Source organism: Prionailurus bengalensis, chromosome A1 (assembly GCF_016509475.1).
Source record: "Prionailurus bengalensis isolate Pbe53 chromosome A1, Fcat_Pben_1.1_paternal_pri, whole genome shotgun sequence".
NCBI classification, from domain to species: Eukaryota; Metazoa; Chordata; class Mammalia; order Carnivora; family Felidae; genus Prionailurus; species Prionailurus bengalensis.
The window spans coordinates 175,566,567-175,587,597 of NC_057343.1; the positions used below are offsets into that span (position 1 = coordinate 175,566,567).

Consider the following 21,031-nt stretch of genomic DNA (forward strand, 5'->3'; position numbering starts at 1 on the left):
TGCGCGGTGAACGTTAGCCATCTCCATAAATGGGGGCTCACTGGTGTTTGGGTGGATTTAAAGGATGACACACGTCCGTCCGCAGCGTTAGCTCAGCGGAGGACATTCATACACTGCGGTGCCTTAAAAGCCCCCCTGAGCACCTCCAAAGTCATTAAATTATTTGCAAGTAATGGGGTGCCTGGGTGACTCAGTCAGTTAAGCATCTGACCTCGGCTCAGGTCATGATCTCGCGATTTGTGAGTTAGAGTCCCGCATCAGGCTCTGCACTGACTGTGGAGCCTGCTTGGGATTCTCTCTCTCTCTCTCTCTCTCTCTCTCTCTCTCTCTGCCTCTCCTCAACTGTCTCTCTCTCAAAATAAGTAAACTTAAAAAAAAAATATTTGAAAGTACCCTCGATCTCCAGAACAGTGGTTCTCAACCCTGGCATGACCTGGGGAGCCTAAAATGCCAGTCCCCAGGCCACCCCCAGATACGGATGCAATTGGTTTGGATAACACCTGAGGCATGGGAACTGGGGAATGTTCCTCAGGTGGTTTTGGAAACCGGGCGTGAGAAACCCTACTCAGATGGGGCGCCCTCTTAACACCCAGCTGACTTTTACGGATGCATCTCCCCATGGCTGCCTCTCTCTGTGCCCAAACCCTCTCTTTCCTACTCTCAACTCGCCGACTTAGAGCTGTGGTCCACGCTTCTCTGTCCTCTGCCTCTCCTTCCTCCCTCCACTTGACATTGTCAGGCTCTACCTGCAGCTTGGGATTCCTTCGTGTTTTTTCCTCCACTGTGCAGATTTTGCCCTTGCAAAATGGGCACTCATTCTTCTGGCCAGAGGGAAACATCTGCTGTGTTCCTGTGCTTCCTGCATCTGTCCCCACCTGCACCCACCCCAGAAAGCGCCAGCTGATGGGACTCTGCCCGGGAATGGGGTCCCGGTACCACCCCACCCCTTGCATTCTGAGCCAACATTATTATTTGATCTGTGCCAGGAGGTTGCATCCTTTAGCATTTCAATACAGTAGCTGGTTTAGTCTCTATTTTTAGCTTTTTATTATGTTTTTCTTTTTTTTTTTTTAAAGAAAAACTGTTCTCTGTGTTGCCATCTTTCCTGGAGATTGCACATGATTAAAATACATTTCATTATAAACGGGAATAAGAGGGCAGAACATGTTCTTGATTGCAATCACACACGATGAAATGATTTCCTGGCCACTGGAAGCTAGCTGGGATGACCCCCCTGGACTACTAATGTTTGCCAAGCTGACACCGTGGCCATACTGGCAATGGCGTTTGTCTGTTTTTTCCATTCGAATGCTATTGCAGAAAAAATAAAAAGACCAGGGAAGGAAAGTCTTGATTTGGGGTTCTCCGTTTACCTCTTTTTAAAATTTTTTTTAACATTTATTTATTTTTGAGAGACAGACAGGAGTATGAGTGGGAGAGGGGCAGAGAGAGAGAGAGAGAGAGAGAGGGATACACAGAATTGGAAGCAGGATCCAGGCTCTGAGCTGTCAGCACAGAGCCCAACATGGGGCTCTAACCCATGAACTCTGAGATCATGACCTGAGCTGAAGTCAGAGGCTTATCCAACTTAGCCACCCAGGCGCCCCAAGCGTTTACCTCTTTTAAGCTTCGCAAGACCAAAGAGTGGGTTTTACTGTCTCCGTTTTACAGATGAGAAAACTAAGGCTCCGTCCAAGAGGGGAACTGGCTTTTCCCATATCATGAAAATAGCAAGTGGCAGAGCTAGGATTTGACTACTGTTTCTCCCCTGCACAAAACCCTTCAGAATGAGCCCAGGCTTTCAGGATGAACATGATGCTCCTCCTCTGGGCACTGAAGGGATCTCACTACTCTACCCCCCCCTCCCCCATCCCCCACCCAGGAGCTGGCATCTTCCTGAGAGCGCTGGCCTTTGCACAGCGTATTTAGCCACCCTTTCTCCGCTCTCCAGGTCCTGCCATTGACTGTTCCCTCCAACCAGAAGCCCCCATTTTCTTCATCGCCCCTTTCTCTTCCCCATCAGTAATTCCTCCTCATCCTTCTGATGTCAGATGATGTCCCATTCCCTAAAGTCCCCGCCCCCCATTCCCAGCTCCCCTCCCGGAGCTTTTAGGGTTCATCCTCCTGGTGTCACTGGCCTGTGTCACAGCGCCGATGGCCCTGAGGGTACGCCCTCGGTCCGTCTACCATTGTTCTGTGTTCTGCCCCACCCCCACCCGCATCAGGTGCTTCCACGGATAGATTCTTCCCCGCCTGTCCTACACCAAACCTGGCCATCTTTCCAGCTTGCCGCAGCTGGAGAGATCGTCTTTCTCAAAGCGTCCTCTCCTCTCTTCCCGAGTTGGCCTCGGAAATTCAGAGATGCAAGTTCTCCTGCCACCACCGTCCCTTGCCTTGGGACACCTGCGGTCAGCTGCGGGGAGCCTGGTGGGGGCTCAGCCGCGCGATCTCGCAGGCAATGCTGCGCCCTAGTGGCGCCTCTTAGCGCTGCAGCTCCCTCCCACCGGAGCTCGGAAACCAGGGGAGCCCGCTTGGGACTGGCAATGATCCTATGAGGCAGATAAAGCCAAGGCATTATTCAGCAGCCTGAACTTGACGTTCTTCTGCTTATAAAAGGAATACAGATGCATTCCAGAAAGTATGTGACACGGAAAACTATAAAGAAAACAAGGATTGCCTGTAAACCCAGAGACACCAACTGTTCACCATTTTGGTGTATATGCTTCTAATACGTCTTTTATACAGATCCGTGCATTTTTTATTAGAAAATTGGGGTTGTCCTACACAGAGGTTTTAAAAAATAGTATTCAATGTGTCCTGAATTCCGGAGCAGAAGTCTGAAAACTCGGAAGAGCATAAAGGAGAAAATTTAAAAATCACTTATAATCCCATCATCCAGAGATTGACTTTCTTCTCGACTTATTTATATTAGTGACAATGGGCTGTTATTAATCCATTTATCTATATATCTTGCAAGAATCCCAATCAGAAAATTTTTTTTTGAAGTTCCCAAGGGAGGGGCACCTGGGTGGCTCAGGCAGTTCAACGTCGGACTTCGGCTCTGGTCATGATCTGAGTTCGAGCCTCACATCACATTGGGCTGGCTGCTGTCAGCGAGGAGCGGGTTTCAGATCTTCTGTCCCCTTCTCTCTGCCCCTCCCGTACTTGTGGTCTCTCAAAAATAAATGAAACCTTAAAAAAAATTAAAAGTTCCCAAGGGAAAACGTATTGTTATATTTAGATTACCCTACAGTAACTTTTTTTCCTGCCTAGTAATTTCTCTGGAAATACCCCTCAACCTCCCCCTTCCTCCAACCTCCGCCTGACCTTGCATCCATATGGCTCCCGTGGGAGTAGGCAGGCCTTCCAAGAACCTGAGTGTACTCATCTGTGGGATTAATTCTTAGAAGAGGAATTGCTTAAAACAGGGCATGTGCTTTTGTAAGTTTTCATAGATACCGCGGACTGTCTTGCAGGGAAATCATAGCAGGTTGCACACCCACCGGCGGTCATGGGAGTGCCTGGTCCAGGGAATGCATTTTAAGAACCGTTGCTCCTGATTCTTATTTTAATCTGGGACTTTATCTGGAAATGACCTCGCAGACCTACATGTTCCACAAACCTTGTGTGTGTGTGTGTGTGTGTGTCTGTCTGTCTATGGGAATGTGAATAATCTTTCACAGTTCTTTGAATGAACCAAGTTAGGTTTGTGGCCAGTCATTCCACTTCTCCAAGTCTGTTTTCCCACCTTTGAATGGAGATGAAACCTTTGGGCGAATTACAAGGAGTGATATACAAAAAAAAAAAAAAAAAAAAAGCGTGCAACCACTTGGAATATCATAAAATGCTATTCCAAAGTCCGTTATAATTATTCCTATTAATGGAGAAGCTGTGAAATACAGTGGGAACTACTTGAGATTGACAGGCCTGGATTGAGATGGTGGCTGGGCCACTGTGTGACACTAGACAAGTTAGTGCACTTTGAGCCTCAAATTCTGTTTTTTTAAAAAGTTTATTTTGAGAGAGAGAGCACGCGCATGTGTGCACGAGCGGGAAAGGGGCAGAGAGAGAGGGAGAGAGAATCCCAAACAGGCTCTATTCTGTCAGCACAGAGCATGGGGCTCGATCCCACGACCCCGAGTTCATGACCTGAGCCCAAATCAAGAGTCGGACGCTTACCCGGCTGAGCCACTCAGGTACTCCTTCTCTTTAAAGAGATGGGGATTGGGGCGCCTGGGTGGCGCGGTCGGTAAAGCGTCTGACTTCAGCCAGGTCACGATCTCGTGGTCCGTGAGTTCGAGCCCCGCGTCAGGCTCTGGGCTGATGGCTCAGAGCCTGGAGCCTGTTTCCGAGTCTGTGTCTCCCTCTCTCTCTGCCCCTCCCCTGTTCATGCTCTGTCTCTCTCTGTCCCAAAAATAAAAATAAAATGTTGAAAAAATAAAGAGATGGGGATATGATGGGCTCCTTGAGGATTAAATGTGCATCGTCCCAAGTGTCCTTTCTGCTCCAGAGGCTTTAGGGGCAGTGATGTCCTCAGTGACAAAGGAATGCTCCTTTGTCAAAGGAATGCAGTGTCAAAGGAATGCAGCTTGGTTGCTGGCAGCCATTTCCCCTCTCAATTTCCAGGGACGATGTTTGTTTCGGGCTCTAGCCCCAGAAAATCCTACTCCACTCCTGACACATCCTGGTGATGACACAAAATGGATTCTTTTCTGCAAGGAAACGGGAGGCCGCGTTTTCGGATTCCTGGGAAGAGTCCAGTTTGAACCCAATGATCACACGGATCCTTGCCTGGTACCGGTTGTTCTAGGTGCTGGAGATATGGCAGTGGACAAAACAGAAATCCCTGCCCTCATAAGCTTATTGATACTGGTTTCCTAAGTACGTCAACACTGAGCCTTGAACTTTCTTGGAATCTGGTGGGGGGGCAAAATATGCAAACTCATGGAAAATTGTAGGTTGATCTGAAATTGACACAAGGACACTCAGATCTCAGGGAACACCAAGAGGTTCGGCTACAGCCAGAACTTGTCAAGCTGTCCCTGGGGCTCCTGTTATCCTGCAGGTTCTGGTTTGGGAGGTCTGGAGTGGGACCTGAGAAGTTTCCTTCCTTCCTTCCTTCCTTCCTTCCTTCCTTCCTTCCTAATGTTTATTTTTGAGAAAGTGAGAGCGAGCGAGAGAGAGAGAGAGAAGGTGTGTGGGGGGGAGAGGAAGAGAGAAAGGGAGGTACAAAATCCAAAGCAGGGTCCAGGCTCCGAGCTGGTAGCACAGAGCCCGACGTGGGGATTGAACTCGTGAACCAAGGGGTCATGACCTGAGCCGAAGTCAGACGCTTAACCAACTGAGCCACCCAGGCGCCCCGAGAACTTGCATTTCTTTTTTTTTTTTTTTTTTTTAATTTTTTTTTTCAACGTTTATTTATTTTTGGGACAGAGAGAGAGAGACAGAGCATGAACGGGGGAGGGGCAGAGAGAGAGGGAGACACAGAATCGGAAACAGGCTCCAGGCTCTGAGCCATCAGCCCAGAGCCCGACGCGGGGCTCGAACTCACGGACCGTGAGATCGTGACCTGGCTGAAGTCGGACGCCTAACCGACTGCGCCACCCAGGCGCCCCAGAGAACTTGCATTTCTAACACACTTGGACATTCTGGTCTATGGACCACACTTTGAATATCTACATTTTAAGTGACATCTTATATTCATCACAACAAACATGACCTTATTTTTCTTCAGCTTTCAGTAAAATTCTGCATATGCAAAACCAAAACCAAAACCTAATTTTGAGTATTCCAGTGGTTTACTTTCTCAGACAGGGCTGGAAGTCTGGGTGTCTGATCTTGGCTGCCACCGCAGTTTTCTAGTGACCAGGAGCAGCCCTGGGCATGCGCTTCACCGTTGGAAGCCCCGCTTTTCTCATCTGCGAGCACAGACTTTTCCTACCTTGGTCTCGTTTAGGCAAAACCTTGTTAGACATTTGACAGGATGCATCCAAGTGTCTCCGTTTGACCATTTTAACCTGGGAATTGTACTTAGGCTGTGGGTTATCTCTGGGAAGGTTGCTGGGGTTCTAAAATCTTACCATTAATACCGAGGAACTGGTATTCTCCGTGTCTCTAGAACTCATAAATATACCACGGGCAGCCATTCATTGAATGTTTACGAGGCGCCAGGCGATATGCGAATTGCTGTACGGGGGCGGTCTTGCTCATGTTTACAACTCTATGAGGTAGCTTCAATTATTTTCTCCGCATAACCAAAGCGAACAAAGGAAACTGAAGGTCACAGAGAATGTCGGCTGCCCAAACACATCGACTGCCACAGTGGGTACGACCAAGATTCTACCAGCTGTGACTTCTGGACCCACGTTCTTGAGTATAATTAATCTAAGTGATGGACGGAGGGACGGTAGCAGAACAGATGCAGAGACGTGAACGACAAGGTTACAATGCGCAATCTTTTATTGAGTCTGTTAGTAAGGCGCTCCCCAGTCTTGGGTTAACTTAGATTTTCTCTCTGAACGACAGAAAATGCTAGTTCCACATTAGCAGCTGACAAACAGTATGAAAGCAAATTCACCTCACCAACCATGTGCAGTGGGACATCCCCCCCCCCCCAACCCCCCCGTGCTCGTAACAAACGTTCCTGGAATGACACCACGGGGCGGGGGGGCAGAGGGTGGGTGCCCGGCGCATATGGTGTTCGAGAAGGTGGAAGACTGGTAGCCCCACACAGGAAAACATTTCCTGCCAAAGGCACCACAGAAAACTGTCTCCTCATTAGGAGTTCCTCATGGTAGCCAGATGTTAAGTCTGAACGAAAGTACCATCGACTGTAACACAAAAACCGCATCGCCCTTTACATACAAATAAGAGAGAGAATTTATTTTCAGTCTGAGTTTATTTAACATTTCATCCAGTTGAACGGAAATAATACATTGACTCCAACACTGGCAAAGACACCACGCTAATACTGAAGTAATAAGATCTGCCAGTCAGTAATACGTACAATCATAATTATCACGTGACTAGAAATATGAACAACTATTTACCTTTATAAGCTCATTGCACTTCATGTGGACTTTTCTCCAGAAAAGATATTTCTAAGAGATCAGCGAAATTGCCAATCTTGGTTCATTTGTTCCTTTTTATAAACCACGATTAAATGATACAGTTAATATTTCTATATAAAAGCATCAGGGGTTGGAAGCCTCAGTAAGTGTTTAAAAAGACACATCTCCATGTTCATTATCCCTTCTGCAACAGTGCTTTGGTCCTACCTTCCTGGTGTGTACAAAATTTTGGTTAGTTCATCAAGCGTCAAGCCAGTTGCTAGCTGATTTCTCAATGAAGGTTAGGATTCTGAAAGGGACCTAACAGTTAATGGGGGAGGGGGCGGTGAGAATTCTGAGATTAGCTGGGGCAGGTGGGGTTGGCGTCAAGCGCTTAGTTAGGTTAAAAACCACCCTTGCAGCACCTCATGGAGATCTGCCTTCAATTTCAGGCTCTTACCGCTACTTAAAGAGAAGCATCTACGGCAACAAAATACATCAGAATGTCATGGGGAACCAATTTGCCTCAAATGGTTTAAGACAGAAAATCTCAAAGAGAAAATTCTGGTGGCACAAAGGAAGGCTCGAGGTGCCCCCAAGCTTCAGATCCATAATCCTTTCAGAGAAAAAGAGAAACACGGACACAAGGCACACCATTTTTTCTTTATGAGGAAATACAGACTGGTCACATCGTCGGGAAAAATCTGTCGAAACTAGCTTCTACATCCCCCCCCCGCCCACCCTTACAAGTCTCTGAATTACAAGTGAACTGAGTGGTCTTCACTCAACAGAACAACCACCTAGCATATGCCTGGAACATCTACAGACGTGAAACATAACCTGTTACGTTAAAAATAGGTGAAGCTACTACAGATGATGTAAACACTGGCCCATGGATTCGTTGTTTTCAAACAGGGTAGAATGCAATAGACAATATTCAAGGAAAATTCATTTAGTCACTGATTCACATACACAACATTTCCGCATCTTTCTGAAAGCCAAGGAGATCTAGAAGAATGACCAACACAGGTAGCTAGCTGGAGCTGGGCTCTCACTCCTAAAGAATCAAACAAACCAGATCCAACCCAGTCACACAGCACCGGTATTGAATATACTTCCAAAATCCGACACGTGTAACATTTCTGTGATTTGATTATTTGGTGTAAATAACCGAATCTAAGGTCAACAAGCGCGAGGTAAGATTAACTTCGTAAGAATGTAAAACAGAATAAATTTAGAAGTCAACCAAAGAAACCCCCCAGCAACGTGAATGCACATGATCGTGGCCGGCAGGAACAGCTCATTGCACTTGTCTATTACCGTGCCTTGCGGGAAGTACATGGGGGAGCTTTCAATCCTACAAATCCAAAAGATATGTCACTTAGTTGGGGTTGCCCACTGCCCAGACTGGAAGTAAACTTCCCTTAATGTTTAGGAGTCCAGTTTTTTACAGCTTAGCCTCAGAGCTTTGTGTGTTCCCAAATCACTGCTGAGTGATTTGAAACAAGAACAGGATAAACATTCAGTATTTCAAACGGATTTCCTTTTCGCTCACTGATAATCAGTAAGTATTTATTGAGTATATACTGAACATCTACTCTATGCCTAACAGTGCTTTTTAAAACTCTGGGGGAGGGCTGGTATATTGTCTTTGAAAAACAATTACTATAAAAGCTACAGGAAGGTATTTTTGTAAATTACACCGTGATTCAAATGTAAGGGAGCCAACGGGTGTCGGGCGCCAGGCCCACACCAGGTGCTGTGCTGTAGGCGGCAGCTTGACTCTAAAAGGCTAACGTGGATCTTGAAAAGGTTTCTGTCACTGGGAGAACCCGGGTTGAACAGGCTTCTCCTCACCAGGTCTGCAGCAGGCGGGACAAGCTGTAGAGTTTCTTCCCCTATTTTATAATCCCTTGTTGAAGTACACGCGCCGTAACTCAGGATGGGTCTCTCGGATCTTGGCTTGCAGCTCAGCCTCCAAGCTCGTCACAGACATGGAACTGGGATAACGGAGAAATGACAGGATTATTACATGGGCAGAGAAGGGAGCTTTCCGTGCCACCCCTCACCACCCCCCCACCCTGCCCCGCCATGACTGGTATTGTAAAACAGGGTCCTGTTTGAAAAATGCTTCCTGGGCCCTGAAAGTGAGTGTCCAGTTCCTTTTAGACAATTAGTTGTTGCTAAAAATCCAAGAAATACACTTAAGAACCCAACAATTCTTAGTTTTTTTAATGTTTATTTATGTTTTGAGAGAGAGAGAGGGAGAGAGTGAGTCCTGGAGGGGCAGAGAAAGAAAGAGAGAGAGAGAGAGAGAGAACCCAAGGAGACTCCATGCCTTCAGCGTAGAGCCCAATGTGGGGCTAGATCCCATGAACCATGAGATCATGACCTGAGCCAAAATCAAGAGTCAGATGCCTAACTGACTGAGCCACACAGGAGCCCTAAGAACCCAACAATCATTAAAGCTTACAAACTTCTTCACTGGGAAAAATAAGCAATGCCACTTCCAGACCCTGCTGGTATTGGGAAACGTGGTAATGCCACTGCCCGAAGAGAACAATCTAATGTTCACCATTAATAAAAAAGACACGTATTTAGTGGATTTTTTTTAATGTTTATTTATTTTTGAGAGACAAAGAGAAAGCATGAGCAGGGGAAAAGCAGAGAGAGAGGGAGACACAGAATCTGAAGCAGACTCCAGGCTCTGAGCTGTCAGCACAGAGCGAGATGCAGGGCTCGAACTCATGAACTGTGGTCATGACCTGAGCTGAAGTTGGACGCTTCATTGACTGAGCCACCCAGGCACTCCAATTTGGATTCTGTAACACTAACAATTCACTGGCACTAATATGCTTTTGTCCATTGTATAATAATACATGCTTATTGCAAAACTTTTAGAAAACACTAAAATGGGGGTGACTGGGTGGCTCAGTCAGTTGAACATTCGACTTCAGCTCAGGACATGATCTCAGTTCATGAGTTCGAGCCCTGAATCAGGCTCGCTGCTGTTAGTATGGAGCCTGCTTTGGATCCTCTGTGCCCCTTCTCTCTCTGCCCCTTCCCTGCTCATGTTCTTTCTCTCAAAAATAAATAAACATTACAAAAAAAGAAAATACTAAAAATTGCAAGAGACAAACATCACTCACAGTCACACACCACTGAGAGACAACCTCTGTTAGTCTTTGATGAATTTTTAAAAAGTACTTGAATGTATTATATGCGTATATATATTAAAGCTTTTTTTGTTATAAATGCATATTTATTATACAAAAGTACGAAGAAAAACTGTCCAGAATACTTACTACAGAAAACCCGGTAATATTTTGGTATGTAATTAATCTTTTACTTTTAAATGTTTATTTCTTTATTTTGAGAGAGAGAAAGAGAAAGCATGCGCTGGTGAGGTACAGAGAGAGGGAGAGAGTGTCCCAAGCAGGTTCCGAGCTGTCAGAGCAGAGCCTGACCTGGGACTCGATCTCACGAACCGTGACCGAGCTGAAATCAAGAGTCAACGCTTAACCAACTGAGCCACCCAGTCGCAAAAATAAATAAGCATTTATAAATAAATAAATAAATAAATAAATACTGGAGTAATATGTTTCTTGGCAGCTGAGTAAACTCCACCTGTAAAACCACCTGGTTCTTGTGTTTACTTTGTAGGAAGAAGTTTAAATAATCCTTCTGCTTCCTTAATGGTGATATGCCAATTCAGACTTTCTAATGTTTTAGCATTGTTAACATTTTCTAGGAACCTGTCCGTGTGCCTGTTTCCAAATCTACTGGTGTAATGATGTCGATAATATTCATTTACCTTTTTAGACTCTGCGAGGTCTCTAGTTATACCTCTTTCTCGTTCACAACACGATTTGTTCCGATTGGCGTCACAAGATGACCATCCATTACTATTTCCAAAGAACCAACTTTTGACCTTTTGTTTCTGGGCCTACCTCCTTCCTTTCTCTTTCCCTGGAGTTTATTCTTTTTGTTCCTTTTTGAACTTCAGTTGGACATTTAGCGCACTGATTTTCAGGCATTCTTCCTTTCTAATATAAACACTTAAAGCCAATCATTTGTCTCAGAGCAACGTTTTTGCTGCTTCCCACAAATTTTGATAAGGAGGGTTTTTATTACTTATTTGTACAGTAGAATGGGTAACTGTAACATATTTATACAACGGACTATTATATAGCAGTCAGGTAAATGAACTTAGCTACATGCAATAATGCGGAGGAATCTTAGCTGTAGGACATTGAATAAAAAAGAACGAATACCAGAAGACTCTACATAGTAATGACACCCTTGTCTAAAAAGTTCCCAAAGAGGCAAAACTAAACATTAGTAATACATATATGTGTGTGTATATACATTATATATATAAAATAAAAAATTTTAAGGGGCACCTGGGTGGCTCAGTCAGTTGAGCAGCCGATTTCGGCTCAGGTCATGATCTCACGGTTCATGGGTCCACAGGCCCCGCGTCAGGCTCTGTGCTGACAGCTCAGAGCCTGGAGCCCACTTTGGATTCTGTGTCTCCCTCTCTCTCTGTCCCTCCTCTGCTTGTGCTCGGTCTCTCTCTAAGAGAAACATTAAAAAAAATTATTTTTTAAATAAAAAATAAAAAATTTTAAATGCAATTGTATGATAACTATGAAGTTCTGCATAATGGTTAAATCTGCAGAGGAGGCAGGGAAGCACCTACAAAAAGATGTAACTGACCGGTGATCTTTTTATTCATGAGTGGGCAGTGGGTGCACGGATGTTCACTGTATCATTAAAGTAAACAAAATAAAATAGGGTCATGCTCGGACCAATAAGAACAGTGTGTAAAGAACCAGGGAATAGGAGTAATCCTATTCTATGGAACTTATGAGTAAGAAACAAAAAGAAAAATAAGCAAATGTAGAAGCAAAAAAAACCCAGAGTGATAAGCTTCATTTTTCGATAGGGGAACACAAAAGAGTGCCCTTGGTCTCCCAAATGTGGAAACCACGTACTCTCCAAGGACAGGTGACCTCATGGCACCAGTTGTTACAGAAAAACTTTGAAGGTCCATACCTAGAAGTTGAATCAATCATAACAACAAATGTTAGAACAAATACAGTGTTTTTTCTCATAACACTTAAACAAAACCAAGGCCTATGTAAGGAGCTCCTTTATGGATTTTCAAATCCTTTAATCTCACAATTAGAAAAGCTATATTTATTAAGGGTTTACTTTGTATCAGGTGCTCTCCTCGGCATTTGACATACACTAGTTCTGAGTCACCGAGTACAAGGTCAACTGTTGGACACTGGTATATACTGGGGAAATAAACTTTTCTTGCGTTAAGCCCTGAGATTCTGGGGTTTGCACAAGTAAATAGGTATGATTAGCCCTCTTAGGAGATGGAAAAAAAATGCATCTGCCCTGGGCTTAGAAGAGGTTCTAAAGGTCCGGCCCTCTCCCAGGGGAGGGCAGGGCTCTAGGCATCCAAGTGGTACAAGGCTCCCTCTCCTGGAGATTTAGTGCCCTATTTAGTACCAGTAGGAGCCAAACACAGAAGTGAAAGAGCAGGTGAAAAGTGGAGTTCTCTCTCAGGTGGAGGGGACCTGATACAGTTAGTTCCAGAACACTTCATCATGCTTTGAAAGCCTAGGGCATTAGAGACCCTACGTTTGAAGCCTGTCGGCCCGTGAAGGTGCCACGAAGGCAGCAGCAGCCTGGTAATCCTCAGACAGAAGCCAAACAACAAAACGCTGCTCTCTGTGCTTTCATGTCAGACCAGGAGGAGGCTGAAGACCTAGATTTATCCGATGCTGATTTAATGCCCGTCAGTCCCGTTCTTACATCAAAAGCAGGACTGAAGGGTGGCCTGGGATGAAGGCACACGATAAGGCGTTTGAGGCGAAAAGCCAAGTAGGAAGAAGGGAAGCCAATATACCAATCACTGAGACTAAGTGTGTGTAGCTGCTGTCCCTGGGGCGGATCTCAAATCCTAGTGCGTCTGTGTTACAGCTGCATTTGCCAACGGACTGGGCGACCAGGAGCCGTATCTAAAGTTTTCTAAAAGCACACTTGTACCAGGAGTTAACGTGATTCTTACAAAAGAATAAAGCATTTTCAAATGTGATGGTAGAGCTGGATCATGAGAGTTTTGAAATTAAGCAGATGTGTGTTTGATTTCTGCCTCTGTCTTGTCCTTTGAGGGACGTGGCTTCATTCATCTTTGTGAATCTCAACGTCCATACAAATGAAATGGAACAGCAGCACCTGCGTCTTCAAATGGTTTTTAGGATTAAAGCTGGCGATCGCTCCGAAGAATAGCAAATACATACCTTTTCTGAGGAAACAGAGCACAACACAGCGGCGTAGCAAACACCAAACTTAGGAAAACGGAAAAGAAAAAGACAAGTCAGAGCCTTTCCAATGGCAACTTTCAGATCCTTTGTCTGTCTCACTTTTATAACGATCCTTCAAATATTACATTTTCTCCCAAAAAATACGTCCTGTTTATGTAATTTTATCACCAGGGACTGTCAAAATAAGTTTAAAAAAAAATCAGAGAAATATCCAGAACTTAAAAAAGAATCACACAGAGTCCCAAATGTTGTAGGTTTCCCTTTGCTTCTATCCAATTGTTGGGACCATAAGTGCCCTAAGTTCTGGGATCTGTTCTGGGTCTCACTTTCAAAACCTGTGTCTCCCATTATCTACCCATTGCTTTGCCTTTCTTATGCTGTATGTTTACCTCCAAAAAGGAAATTAAGTATGTAAAAGTGATTCCACTCACCAAAAGCCAACTAATCCAACTTGAATAGGTGCGCTCATCCACGGGAACCTCTGTGTGGAGAAATAAATTACTTTGAATGCTTTTTATACAGGCTCTTCGAGACAATTTCTCCTGATTAGCGGGAAGGAAACTCTCCACACTACAAGACCCAGATTAGTGAAATGTGGGGGGAACACTGCAGCAGGCACGTTAGTTCTGACTTCCTGCAGCCTCCTTGATCTGTCAGTAAATGCCCATGCAGAGATCAAGTGGCTTCTCATTTTTTTCTCTTGCACATATAATCTGAGAGATGCTTGGCTCTAAACAGGTGGAGAAATCATTACCATTTAATTGTAATTCACCTCTTGGCTGGGGAGGCTATACAGCCTGGTGTCAAGGTTGGAAGACAAACAAACCTGTACTCAAATCTCTGCCCTGCCAGTTCGCTCCTGACAGTGGGGGAAAGACAGGCAGAGCCCAAGCGCTCCAAGCTTTTGGTTTTCTCGTCTGCAAAACGAGGATCACAGCGGGTTTCCCAACAGTGAATGAGAGAAGGTATGTCAGGTATCGGTCACGAGGCACCTAGAACGGTGCCTGGAACGTAGCAGAAACCCAACATTTCCCTCCTCCCCCGCATCTTCCCTTTCTTGCTTTTAGTTGCTGTCAATATGGTTAAAACTATTGCCGGCACAGAAAACTTGTGCCTTTCACTTTTTTTTTTTTTTAAATGGAAACGAAGGAGTTGGTTGGTCTTTCAGAGAATAAGCAGTTAGCTTTTTAGTTTTCCAAAAGGAGTGGTACCAAAAAACACAATATAAAGAACGGTGAGGTATACGGTTATAGAAACAAGGCCACTGAAACGTCTGCAACCAAGTTGTGAACCGGTCGTTATGAAATCAGCCAACTTAGTGAAGAGTCAACACAAGCTGTTAAAAAAATCATGACCCCCAAGATGCTTGCATGAGAGGCATACCCTCGTCCCCGAGAAGACTCCTCTGGAGAACAGGTACATCACACAGGGTAGTGCCGGGGGGAGAGAGGCATGTACTAGAGAGGAAGGGAGAAATGTCATCAAGAGAGGACACACCCACCCCTCCAAGGACAGTAAGAAAAGGACACACGGTATCTTGGGCAACTGGCTTGGAGCGATGATGGATATTCATCAGGAGATGTAAATCCTCGCCCTGGCACTGCCCAGACTTGTGACGTCCGCGCTGGGTGACAGGAAGGCAAGCTCAGCAAGGAGATTTTGTGAAGGATGAACTTGAGCCCCTGAGAGCCGCCTTCTTATTTCAAGTGGACTCTTGTCTGAAGCGAAGGGGGCTAACCTATTAAACCAGGGAGCAGCTGCAAGTAATCTCCAAGGACGTGTGCAAGTGAGAGGCCGACTGTGCCTCATGCCAATGGTTTCCACGGAAAGGCTCTCGGTAGTGACAAGGATCCTGGAGAACTCTGACTTCATCCAACCTGGATGTCATCCTCTCTCCTGACTCCTCTCCAGCACCCCGTCCGCTCAACTCATCCCCGCTTTTTAAACAGCACTTAGCCTGAGACTCAGGGAGCTGTGGATGTTTGGTCTTCCCTCATATGCTCCCACACCTCGAACTGTGCCAACAGAGGCTATCCTAAATAATAGTTTCAATGAATGAGAGACACTACCCATCAATTTAAAAGGTATATATTCATGAGGCCAATGTGCAAAAAGTTAATAGGACTCTAAAATCTTCCCTCCGCCAGGATCGTGATCTTTTCCCCAACAGCTTTACTGACTTATGGTAAAACGCACATATTTGATGTATAAAGTTTTGATACATGTATTTGGCTGAGAAGCCATCACGACGATCAAGATAATGAACATATCCTTCCATCCCTAATGCTTTCCTTGTGCCTTGTGCCCTTGGCAATTTCTCTTTCTGAACCCTCCCCCCCCGCCCCCCCGCCCCCCATTCCCTGGCAACCTCTGATCTCTTGTCACTATGTATCAGTTTATATTTTCCAGCATTTTATGTACAGAATATATTCTTTTGTGTAATCATTTTGAGGTTCATTCAGGTGGCTGCACGTTATCAATAGTTCATTACGTTTGCTTGCTGAGTTAGGTCTTCTATTGCATGGATACAACACAACTTGATAATCTATTCTCTTGCTGATGACCATCTGGGTTGTTTCTGGTTTTTGGAGATTGCAAATAAAAGTAAAGCTGCTGTGAACATCCGTCTTTTATAGACACATGCTTTCATTTCTCTGAGGTAAATACCTAGGAGTGACATGGCTGGGTCAGGTGGTAAACATCTGTTTCACTTTTTAAGAAACTACCAAACTATTTTCCAAAGTGGTTGTACTGGTTTTCATTCCCACTAGCAGGATATGAGAGTTCCGGTTTCTCCACATCGCCACCGACATTGGCTATGGTCAGTCTTTTTGACTTTAGCCACTCCTGGAGGTGTTTAGTGGTAGCTCATGTAGTTTTTACGTGAATTTCCCCAGTAACTAAAGACACTGAGCATGTATATGTATATAAACACATATATACATGTATATATATGTATATATGTATATATTTGGGGAAACGTCTGTTCAAACCTTTTGCTCATTTTTTTAAATTGGGTTGTTTTCTTGAACGAGTGTTGAAGGCTCTTTATATCTTCTGTATAGAAGTCCTTTATCAGATACAAGCTTGCATAGATTTTCTCCCAGTCTGTTTGCCTTTTCAAAACTATAAAGTTTTCAAAAAACAGAACTTTATCATTTTGATGAAGTCCAGTGTATCAATTTTTCTTTTATGGACTGTGCCTTTGCTGCTGTGTCTAAGAAATCTTGGCCAAACTCTCAAGTCTCAAAGATGGTCTCTTCTATATTTTGCCAGAAATTTTACAGTTGTAGATTTTTACGTTTAGAGTCTATGAACCATGGGGAGTTAATTTTTATATATGGTACAGTCAATTCCCTATACATAGCCCACAACCTGGCCATCTGGAAGTTTCCCAATAAGCCATGCTGTGTGTCCTCTCTGAGCTTCTGTGGACCATGTATCCTTGGCCACCATTCTTCAAGTCTCTGCCCACCTCCTGCATTTGGGGGAGACATTTCTAATCCCTCTGTGCTGCATTCTGTAATCACCAAGTGTTGGAACCACTGCCTTGTGCCTCTTCCTGTCACTGTGCTTTCTGGCTGTTGAGAGCAGGGCTCTGTCTCTATGACTCAATTACCCAGCACATTGCTTGGATTGTAACAGGGCATTCAGCAAAGGGCCGCTGAGTAAATACATGAGTGAATGAACAAATAAATGCTACACTCACACTCAATTAACAGAAAATCCTGAAAATACACTGAGTAGACAGAGCTGTCCACCTTTGTTAAAAGGAATAAGGAAGAAGCAGAACTAACGGATGAGGAACTATTATCTGATCTAAACCACAGTAACTTTATTTATTCCTAATGAAAGTGCCAGCAAGGTAAAGAGACCACAGGAGTTATTCTTCAAGAATACCATTCTTCAAAGTGCCAGATTTTAGGCAGTGAACTTTCTGATTTATTGCAAAGGTTTCTGTGAGTCACCTGCCCACAGCTGATGCTTTTTTCTAGCTAGCACTCCACTTGGAAAAAGATAAGGCGTAGGGGGGAGGGATGAGTCATACCGAATGCTCCCCAAGCTCACCATTAAAAAAGCCAAGAATGTCCAATTCGTGTCATGTCGGCAGAGGAGTTTGGTCATGTCCAAGGTAAAAGCCCAGGCAAGTGCATCCTTACAGAGGGGCACATGCGGCCGCTAGAGCTGTGGGAACAAACAGGGGGCCAGGCGAGGCAGACATCACCCACGTGGACGTTACGAGCTGCTGAAAAATGATCTCTGAAACCTCTGTGAAAGGAGCATGGTAAAGCTTGCCTTTCAAGATGCACATGAAAGCGCTCCGAAGATGGAAATGTATGGCTATTAACACAAGCCACCTCTGCCTATGTTTTAGTAGCAGCTACACTATCCCTTCAGTCCCATGGGAACTCTCTACTGCGCAAAATGCAGTCCTTCAGCCTAACAGCAACCCTGCACTCTTTCGGGGAGTGGAATGTGTGTATGAATAGCTCAACATTTAGCCACTGCTTTTTCAAAGCAACGTCCTCCACTGAGGTCTGAAGGGGTGCAGCCACAACCAGACCCCCGGTAGCTAGCGAGACCCTGGGACTGATCCACGAGCTACTCTGACCGCCTCTCCCAACCTCACCCCGGGGATCTGCAACCGGCAGCCTCTGCCAGCTCCAGGTGAGGGGCGGAGGGGCGGAGGGGCAGGCTGGGGAGCGGGGCAGGCAGAGGGCTTCTCCGTGAAGGATGTGTGAGGTGGCACACCTCCAAATTATTATTAAGTACATGATATCGAGCGAAGCTAAAAACTGCAAACTGAGGTGGGGGAGGAAAACAAAATACGTATTCATTTATTAACGTGAAAAAGCCTAAAAGAGAGTGGCAATGGGGGGTTAACTGCCTGGCTCATTTGCTGCTTCTTTCATGTAGAAAATGCTGTTAGGCCGAAACAAGAAAATGATGCAATATGCACAACTACGTCCCCTGTCCAGTGTTTGTCACTCAGAGTAACTACAGCAACTTTTCCAACAATGCCGAGACCCCAGGAGTGCCAAGGCACGACTGAACTGGGAGAAGGATGTACCAGCCTCATTTCCATGCGTTTTCTCCAGTGACCTAACTTTTCAGCATTAACGTAGCTTCCAATGCAGACTTTCCTTGAGAATTTCTGGGATCCCTAGCCATGATCGGGATATGCGTCAGCAGCCACAGGGCACCACGTGCCCCCAGGCTGCAGCCAGACTCTGCAGAATCGAGTCCCACCCGCGGTGGACACAGCGAGACTCGGAGCCCCTGCTCCAGAGCCAGGATGCCGAGATTCTTCTGCTGGGTGGCCTTTGAGAGACAGAGAGAAGAGGACGGGAGGGCTTCGGCAGTGGGGATGCCGTCACTGAAGGTGGCCTCCCAACAGCTTTCACAGTCACCTTGCAGATTCATGACAATCATAACCTTGTGACACGATCGGCAGAAATGAGCCACACTGATGACCCGTCTCTTACGAAAGCGTCACTTTTATCGTCAGACGAACTGTATAAGATGACAGCTTCCAAGTCTTGTAACCAACCTAGAAATCTGGTCTTGCTTTAAAAACCTGATTGTTTCTTCAGTTCAGCAGGAGTGGGGGGTTAGATTTATGTTGATCCTCCACTGCTCCTGAAGTTGGCACGCCAAGACCTTAGGAGCTATCAACCAGGCAGAGCCAAAAAGGCTGCCTGGGCCGACGTATGCCCTTGCAGAAACAGTGGGATCCTAATGCCTTCCCAGAGCAAGAGCCGGCAGAGAAGAACACAGGGCATCAATTCAACGTCTGCAAAGTTAGGCATGTACTGGATGGGCCACTCACCACTAGCACCCTGAAGAGTGATGTTGAAGAACCCCGTTGAAATGAACGTGATAGGTGTTTTCCTTCAAAGCCGAAAGCACTTCCCATAAGTAAAGCGGGGATCAACAGAAGAAGGAGCACTGCATTAGTTTTTTTCAGATTTTCTGAAAAGCACTGAGATGTCAAAGCTGATGAATTCCAGATGTATATATAGTCTGGCAGTTTTAGGATACAGTCACTGTTCAAGTACGTAAACTAACCCGTTAGCAGCTTTTAAGAGTCCATCTTCTCTAAGCTTTGCACCAGAAGGAGAGATGGGCAAATTTTTTTCATTAATTCTTAAAATAACAGCTTAGTGAAGTAGGTAAAATGTCACGTGAATCCACAATGACATTTTGGTCTATACCGATAGCTTTACTGCTTAAATACATACATACATACATATATATATATAAAGCTGTTTTGTATCTGGGGACAGTTCAATGGCTACAGGGCCACCATGACATGCTACTGCACAATTCATACTGATGTGCAAGACTGCTGTGGGAGGGTGCTCAGGGAATACAACTCTTTCATGTGCCCACAGCTCCCAAGAAAGAATACAAGAGAAGGTGCTGGAGAGAGGGTCCCCTTTCCCTAACATGGGGTTGATGCAGGGACAGGCCACAGCCTGGGTACATGGGTCAAATGAGGCACTCGACGTTACCGTCTCCTCACGGCATACTTTCTGGTTTCCTTCTCTAAGAACATAATCGTATTGCAAGTGTTTATGAAGTGTTCACTTAGTGGTGACTGTAGCTTTCCTCCTGGGGCCCATTAGAATTCTCCTAATCGTGAGATTAGGATTAGGAAACCATTCAGGAAGTGTTTGGCCTGTGAACTAGGTCCTTTTTCAAAGCTTTATCGTGTCTCTTCGATGTTACATTTCTGTTTCTAAGGCCCAAAACAATTCACCCCAAGACAGCTGCGGTCTTCCCCACAATACACTTGTTCCTTCAGCAAGGAGCCTGCCTCCTTTCTCCTGGTAGATGTAACAAAGCCACTTTCCAAACCGCATGAGCCACGAGTCACCCGATTCTACCATATCCCAATTGTTAAAGCACTGGAAAAAGAAGATGATGCGTGAACACTATTGCTTTAAACCGCGGATGCTACAAACAGCAGTGTAGGAGCATTGAGAGTCCTCGGTCACAGTTTCATCCTGTGATGTTTTCAGACCTTGAAGGGAGGTGGCTGAGAGACTAATGAATTACTAGATATGATCACCAAAGAAAAATACACGGGGCACTATATTCAGGGTTCAACAAAGCTACTACTCCAAATGACGTTTCCATTTCCGGTAGTCGGCATAGTGACCTATCAACACATCACTCCAAATTCACACCATGTCTTCATTATCACCTAGCTAGGCATCCCAGTGATGACGAGGATGAGTGTCTCACTCATCCCGAGGGTGTGACCTCTCGAGAAGTGAGCAGCCACCTTCCATGTATGAGAGCTTTTTCAAATATCTGAGATCACAAGTAAAATGTTCCTCGAAACATCTTTTTAGTTACGCGAGTGCCCAAGTGCCAACGGCCTTCAAACTCTTTACTCGCTGTGTAGGAAATATTCTGCACAGTTTGAAATCCGAAAGGGTTGAGGCAGAGACAGAAGTGGGGCTTACCTTTAGGAAGGCTTTCTTCTCCAAAGTGTTCATGATAAATGGAGGGATGGCTGCGAGTAAAGACAGATCCACCTAAGTCTTAATATTTATTTTCAGCTTACGTGTTTTTCAACAATTTCACAAAACGCTTATGTCACTTTTAGGCTATTTTCACTGGCAGAGTGCA

General features: G+C 45.2%; 1 protein-coding gene across 5 annotated transcripts in view; it reads right to left on the bottom strand.

Annotated features, from left to right (window-relative positions):
* Positions 1-6,441: 6,441 nt before the first annotated feature.
* Positions 6,442-21,031, bottom strand: part of SFXN1 (sideroflexin 1) — a 40,780-nt gene continuing 26,190 nt past the window's right edge. For 4 of the 5 annotated variants that reach the window (XM_043595582.1, XM_043595601.1, XM_043595591.1 and 1 more), the window contains exons 8-11: positions 20,866-20,915; positions 13,822-13,871; positions 13,367-13,414; positions 6,442-9,049 (exon numbers count right to left, since the gene is read on the bottom strand). In XM_043595582.1, coding sequence (XP_043451517.1) covers positions 8,953-9,049; positions 13,367-13,414; positions 13,822-13,871; positions 20,866-20,915 — 245 coding nt within the window. In that variant the 3' untranslated portion in view covers positions 6,442-8,952. Of the gene's footprint in view, positions 9,050-13,366; positions 13,415-13,821; positions 13,872-13,912; positions 14,848-20,865; positions 20,916-21,031 lie in introns of those variants that run through there. The other variant, XM_043595609.1, reaches the window with a different exon arrangement.